We start from the raw sequence: 7728 nt of genomic DNA, 5'->3' as shown, positions 1-7728 counted from the left end.
TTCTGTGATGATTTATTCCTTTTTTTGTTTAGAATCAGAACCACTCTTGAAGGGGGAGGAGGTACATCATTAAAAAAAACGTAGCCGATCTACAAGACCTGCTATTTTCACTCACTTTTAAGGACAAACAAAGATGAAATGATAAAGTTCAGAGTTCTGGGGGTTCCGCGGGTTAACACCAACCACCTGAGCAGGACCCCAAACCAGGTTCCCGAGAACCTTTATCTGAGACCGAGCCGTATATATATATATAGAGAGAGAGCTAGCGGTAAAACAAATCCAGAATCAACTGTGGAAATACGTGGGCTCGCTTTTTAGTTTCTTGTAGTCCAGTGGTTCTCAAAGTGGATTCCGGGGACTCTGTGGGTTCCTTTAGGGGAGAGTTACAAGTCTGTAACTCTGGCAGTGTACAAATGGAACCAAATGAACCCGTCAGGGTTCATTTGGTTCCATTTGTACCCTGCCAGAATCGAGGGGAGACCTTGAAATGTGAAAGTTTGAGAAACACTGTTGTAGTCGGAAAGAGCCGCAATGAAACCCCTCCCCTGCCCTCCCCCCGCGCGGCGGCGTTTTTCAGGCGCAGCCGCACTCCTCCACGATCATGTTGGGCACGTCCCGCTTGACGATGTTGTACTCGTCGTCGAAGTAGAGCATGGACATGGTGCTGAGCTTGGTGGGGATGCAGCAGCTGTTCATGGAGCCGGGGCTCATGCCGCGCATGCGGTACTGGTTGACCACGGCCGTGTGGAAGGACGACGCCGAGCCGGGCACGCCGGCCATGTACGCCGGGCAGTTGCCCTCGCAGTAGTTCCCGAAGTAGCCCGACGGCGCGATGATCCAGTCGTTCCAGCCGATCAGCCGGAAGTCGATGTAGAACTGCTGCCGGCAGCACAGCGACGAGCTGCCGTCGCACTCCAGCCCGCGCTTGCGGATGCGGTGCCTGGCGCCGTCGGCCTGCCGCGCCTGCACCACCAGGAAGGGCCGGTGGGACTCGTCGCTGGTGCCGAGCAGCACGGGCTGCACGTGCTCGCAGCCCTCGCAGCGCACGTCCAGGTTCTGCCGGCGGTCGCCCTTCTCGAAGACGCGGCGCACGGCCTCGGTCAGCGGGAACGTGTGCCAGCCGCTGCGCTTGAGCTCCACGCGCTTCTCCACCAGGTTCCACTCGCTGCCCAGGCCGGGCTCCTGGTAGTACACCTTCACCGTGACCTTCCGCCGCACCCGCGGCGCCGCCGCCGCCCCCGCCTCCAGCGGCACCGGTAGGAGCTTGAAGTAGAGCCAGAGCGTGGCCTGCGTCACGTACAGGTGCTGGTTGCCCTCGTTGGAGATGAGGAAGTACAGGCTGGACTTGGACGTCACCTGGTCGTCTGCGGGGGAGGGGGGACAAACACACACATCATAGGGATATGGTTAGAGCGGTGCTTCTCGGGGACCCCTAAGGGGTCCTTGGGGATGTTCCACAAAAAAAGAAAAACGTTTATATAAAATCAGTTTAACTTTTTAACTTTAACCCTCAGTAGCTATTTTCGAGAAATTGTGAGAAATCTTTAAAGAAAAAAAGAAAATGCAATATTTTTTAACACAAACTTTTGGTTTCCTGGCACAAAATAATAACGACAGTGTCTCTGTTAGATTTATGATACATAAATGTATGATTTTTGTATGAGGCTCATATGACCATAAAGGTTATATTATGAACTACTGTCTGAACTTACAGTATAGGTCCTTGTTACCCTGACCATGTTTTGGTTGTACTGTAGGTTCAGGCTAGTGGAAATATACAGAGCCACCCTACGTGTCTCTGTCTTCTTGTTATGGTAATGGGAATGAAACTGGGAATGGAACCCAGGACCTTCTGTTTGCCCAGGCGGTCTGGCCTCTCTACTCATTCAGCTATGCCCCCCCTATACTAAAACCTTTTCAGACGGGGTGTCTGTCCGCGGCCCAAATACATATCAATTCGGTGGGTCCTTGACATGAAAATGGATGAGAACCACCGAATCAGACATCAGCCGAAACCCCGTTAAGTGACAGAACCGTGCCATCCTGTGCCAGAAAAACGGCTTCATTAATTCGCTCGCTCGACATCCTCTGTCGAGCGGGGGAGAAAAACGTCCAAAGAAAGATAGCGACCTCCGGTCTGTTACGTGGGCGGGCACGGGGTCAGTGGGGCATTGTAAAGCTAGCGGTGCCGGTGCGCTGAGAAGCAGTGGTGGTGGTGTTAGGGGGGGCATTTCAACTTCAAGTGACCGAATCTAAACTGAGCTGGACAGTTACTATAATGGTTTAGGGAGGTCACCATCAGCCACGGCTGTCTTCTCTTCTCTTTCTCATCTGGGACACTGGGAGCAGATGGGGGGGGGGGGGGGGGGGGGGGGGGAAGCAGTGGTGTAAAGTAACTATAACTAAGTACATTTACTTATGTGCTGTACTTAAGTGCCGTTTGAGGTATTTGTACTTACTTGAGCATTTCCAATTTCCAATACTTTTACTTCTACTCCGCTACATCTAGGATCCAATATTGTACTTTTACTCCACTACATTTGTTTGAAAACTTTAGTTACAGGTTACTTTTCAGTTATAAATGATAATATTATTTAGCCTATTTTATACCATGGCTATTTGAAAATAGCCGATCTACAAGTCGCGGTGCGGTGCGTTGTGAGCTTGTAGATTTGCTATTTTCAAACATTTTGTACTTTTGGTACTTTAAGTACATTTTGATGCCAATACTTTCATACTTTTACTCAAGTACATTCTGAATTCTGGACTTTTACTTGTAACGGAGTATTTCTACTTTGCAGGTAATGATACTTTTACTCAAGTTGAAGGAGTGTAGTACTTGTTCCACCACTGGGAGCAAGAGAGAGAGAGAGAGAGAGAGAGAGAGAGAGAGAGAGAGAGAGAGAGAGAGAGAGAGAGAGAGAGAGAGAGAGAGAGAGAGAAATAGGGGTGTCTGATATTGTTAGTGGTGGAAGAAGTACTCACACTTTTGTTTTTACTTTAGTCAAAATACCACAATATAGAAATACTCTGTTAGGGTGCCCTCACACCAAAATACCTATGAGAGTGGAATCCACGTTCCGTCAATGCATTTCAATGAGAGTGAAGCGGTTTCATGCCAGCAGAGGATTTCTGCAAAAAACGCTCCCTTCTCATTGAAATGCGTTGGTGGAACGCGGATTCCACTCTCATAGGTACTGTAATTTGGTGTGAGGGCTTTTTTTTGGTTTCGATGCTACATTAATACCTTTGTACTTTGTCTTAAAGGGATGTTTCACTTTCAACATGACTGGTGTCCTGCACGTGCGCCCTCGCACGCGTGCAGGACACCAGTCATGTTGCCATACCTTAGCAACAGGTACGATGAAAAGTACATTCTATTATTTCCCCCAGTAGCCAAGGTATGGCAGCTGCCATAGCTTGCCATACCCAATTGACGCCTCTGCCTAAGTCTAATACTTCTTCTTTCACTGCTGGGTACTGGCCAGAGTCATTGGAAATATCTGGCGTGCTTCGTGGCTCTTGCAGCAGCGTCTCCGTGGCCTGGCGGACGGTGTGGCTTCGGTCTCGCCTCTAACATCGTGGCACTGATTGTGCATGCAGTTAGGCTCCATATGCACTCGTTTACAGCCAGCATTCACTGCCAAGTCTTTGAACCTTTGTGCGCGAGGCTGTGAGCTGCTCTCTAAAGCCCCTACCACCACCACCACCACACATGCCCCCCACCCTTTATGGCACTGTTTCCCAAACAGTGGGTCAGGAGCCATTTGAGGGCCGCAGACCGATTTTTATGGGTCACAATTAAATATCCCATTATCTCGTTTCCTACATACGGTATTTGTTGGTGGCCTAATTATTATGTTTTAAAAAATGTCATAAATGAAGAAATCAAGGAAATTCCATGAATTAGAAGAGGAAAAAAAATACTTAAAGGGGCACTCCACCACTTTTCAACTTATGTTCATATAATTGGTCCTCACTCAAAAATAGCTTTTTTTTTTTTTTTTTTTTCACATTGGAGGGTTGTGGGCAGGTCAGAAACCCATCGTCTTATGACATCATCGATTGCCAATCCAGCTTATAGAAACTGCAGGCTTTCTATTCCTGAAAAGTTGCAATTTTAAAGTGGAAGCCATTGTTCTTGCGATAATAAAAATCTAAATATTTTTTTCAAAATATTGATGATTTTTTTTTTTTTTGGAAAATGATGATGTCACAAAGACGATGGATTCTGAACTTTCCACAGCTCTCCTAGGAGACTTGGACTGAGTAGAAAATAAATGTGATATTTTATCATGAACATTAGTGTGGACCTATTATATGAAGACAGGTTGAAAAGTGGTGAACTACTCCTTTAAGTCGGCCTAGATAAAAGCCGATCTACATGCCTCACAACTAATATCTAATATCCTCGCTGTTGGGTGGTAACCTTGTATGTCCAAAACTGTTACTTTTGCAGTAAATGGGGGAAAAAAGAACCTGTGTTCCAAATGGATCCAATCTAGCTATAATGTAGTCACAAGTTCTTGTTAATACTTTTCATTGGTTCAGCATTTGTAAAACCCGCAGACAGACATAACCACTGTTACTTTCACACACACACGCACGCACGCACGCACGCACGCACGCACACACACATGCACGCTTGTAGACATGCCTTTTGTCACACAGTGACGAAGCAGGGCATTAAATTACCCCCCTCCACCTCCCCCCAAAAAAGAAAACATACATATCGTCACTGTCAGGCAGAAACCTCGTATCTCCAAGTTTCAAATTTGTACATTTTTTCAACAAAGTAAAGCACTGCTTCATCACACAAGGCCGTCGCACAAGAGTAGTGAAAACATCTCATCTACAAGCACACAACGCCTCGCGGAGCGAGGGGTTGTGTGCTTGTAGATCGGCTGTTTTTTCTAGCTTAAATCATTTTAAAAATGATAAATACAAAAGAAACGGTTTTGGACATACAAGATTTCCACCCGACAACGACGATATGGAAGGAGATACAAGGTTTCTGCCAGACATCGACGATATCTGGGCCAACTAACATACAAGTGGGCCTGCGCCAGGGGCCGTTTCAGTTTTAAAGGTCTCATCATGGCATCAAATGTATTTAATTGTTTTGCCAATTTCAGCCAATCAGGACAAAGTACCCAATTATCAGCTTCATTTTATAGTGTTCCAGGGCTCATTTCTTTGTGTCATCACTGCAGATTCACCTGTTACAGCTGTGTCCCGTGTGAGTTCTGCATGCGATTGGATAAAATTGGTATCCCGACATGAGAGGACCGGGAGACTCCTGCTACCGAAAACAAACGCTCTTAAGCGCAATTAGTACGTTTCAGAACATTTGAGTGTTAAACAGCTATTTAACGCTCAAACAAGGGGCTGTGACATATCGGACAAGGGGGTCCTTGGAATAAAAATCACTGGCATATTTTCTTCCTCAGAGTCGAGTGTCAAATTCCACCACACAAACGCTCTTAAACGCAATTAGTATGTTTCAGAACGTAGAGCTATTTAACACTCAAATGAGTGGCCTGTGACCTAATGCATATCAGACAAGGAGGTCCTTGGGATAAAAATCACTGGCATATTTTCTTCCTCAGAGTCGAGTGTCAAATTCCACCACAACCGTCTCCGCTGTTGCCTTCCCTAATCTCTCTCCCGCTTAACACTGGTAAACATCATTAAACTGCAGAAGACGACTGCCATCCCGTGCCAAAAGCCCCGGAGCGTTGCTGCTTCATCCACCGACACGGCCCCAACGTCTAAACATCTCCAGCACCCCTCTCATCTGACGGTTTTGTTGTGACAATCCAGCGTGATTTTAATCATGTTTGATGAGCCTTCCAATGCCGTACACCAGACAGACGCAATCAAAAATCCCACCAGAGTGGCGGGAAGAAACCTTTGGCTGCCTGGCTGACTCCCATCATTATCATCATCATCATTGTCATCTTACAAAGCTCTGTACCGTAAATATTAAGGCCACTGCGGTTAATCGAACAAAATGATTTCATCGATTTTTTATGAAATAAACCATTTTCAAAATACACAGCAATCTACAAGCTCACAACACAAACCATGTTGATAATTGGTAAAAAAGGAGTTGAATTTCTCCAAAAGTCTTCTCCATTTCCGTTGAAATGCATTGTCAGAATCCACTTATCAGCTGGCAACCATACTTTGGTGTGACTGTGCCCTTACAAGTAAGAACCGGAATTCCACATTTACTTGAGTAAAAATACAAAACTATTGGTATGAAACTATGAAAATGCACTTAAAGTAGGCTACCAAAAGTAGAAAGTACTCGTTATGCAGAACGTCCTATTCGAAGTTTTTAAATGTATTGGAAAATAGTAGATCTACAAGCTCACAATGCGTCGCATCGCGACGCATTGTGAGCTTGTAGATCTGCTATTTTCAAATGGCCGAAATGTATATAGGGTTGAAGTGTTTAATCTATGTTTTGTAATGATAATCCAAATCTACAAAGTAATTAAGTAACTAAAGCTGTCAAATGAATATAGTGGAGTAAAAGTACAATATTTGGATCCGAGATGTAGTAGAGTAAAAGCAAAAGTGCCGGAAACTGGAAATATTCAAGTAAAGCACAAATACCTAAAAATTGTACGTAAGTACAGCACTTAAGTAAATGTACTTGGTTACTTTACACCACTGCTCATCGGCTGCCAACGCGCGAGCCTCCGCCTGTCTTAACTTTTACCCCATCAACAACAAGACAGCTAATCTGTTCATGATCACCCCACGGCTTAGATGTTACGTTAGAGGACGACCGCACGCTGCCACACACCGGGGCTTGTAGGTGCGGCGTGGCAGACTGTCAGCACCAGGCCCAAAGAAAACAAGGCTTTGTGGGGCAGACCTCCATTCAGAAACACCCCCACTTAGAAACATCCCTATTCAGAAACACCCCCACTGAGGTTAGGGTTAAGGTTAGGTTTAGGTGACACCTCTGTTTAGAATAATGGAAGTCAATCTTCTGAATGGCGATGTTTCTGAATGGAGAGCGTTCTTCTCTGATGTAGAGCAGGGGTGGCGGAGTGAGCGGTTGGCTGCCGCGAGACCAGGGGTGTTGCACCGAATTCTGGGCCCTGGGTACTTTGACTATTGATAAATAGCAGATGTACAAGCTCACAGCGTGGCACCGAGTGCCGCGCTGTGAGCTTGTAGATCTGCTGTTTTTGAAAAATCGTGAACATTTGTGCAAGTCTTTGAATATTTCAAATCCTTCTAAAGTTTTTTTTTAACCTATGTTTCTATGTCAGTGGTGCTCAAACCTTTTCATGTGAAGGACCCCCAAAATGATATGTATTTGGCCACGAACCCCCATCTCAAAATATGTAGTTTCCAGAAACCCCCAGAAGCAAAATTTGAGTTAAAAAGCATTCGCTTAAAAAATACCTATAGGCCTATTCAAAGATTTGCACACATATTCACGACTTTTCAAAAATAGCAGATATACAAGCTCGCAGCTGCCCTGTCAGCTTGTATATCTTACTATTTTTCAATAGCTAAAGTATAAAATAATTATGGCCCCTCCACCTTGGGCCCTAGTAACTCAGTCCCACTTTTCCCCCCCTTGTGACGCCGCTTGCGCGAGACCATCTGTGGCCCGGATTCCTGCCGTCTCGCTGGGTAAAGCTGCAGGAAGGGGGTTTTGTTTTTGTGGAAATCAGTGTTAAATATCTCTATTCTGATACA

At 45.6% G+C, this 7728-nt stretch overlaps 1 protein-coding gene across 1 annotated transcript in view; it reads right to left on the bottom strand.

Moving 5' to 3' along the window:
• Positions 1 to 573: 573 nt before the first annotated feature.
• The window catches only part of LOC308280193 (inhibin beta B chain), a gene marked incomplete at both ends in the record, with an annotated part of 15675 nt that continues 8520 nt past the window's right edge, over positions 574 to 7728 (bottom strand). The window contains one exon of the mRNA XM_080720456.1: positions 574 to 1364. Coding sequence (XP_080576582.1) covers positions 574 to 1364 — 791 coding nt within the window. The remainder of the gene's footprint in view (positions 1365 to 7728) is intronic.

The sequence above is a fragment of the Nannobrachium achirus genome (genome assembly GCF_963921795.1).
Source record: "Nannobrachium achirus genome assembly, chromosome: 24".
NCBI classification, from domain to species: Eukaryota; Metazoa; Chordata; class Actinopteri; order Myctophiformes; family Myctophidae; genus Nannobrachium; species Nannobrachium achirus.
Note: the sequence above shows the minus strand (reverse complement) of the source record. Positions and strands in the feature narration are given on the sequence as shown.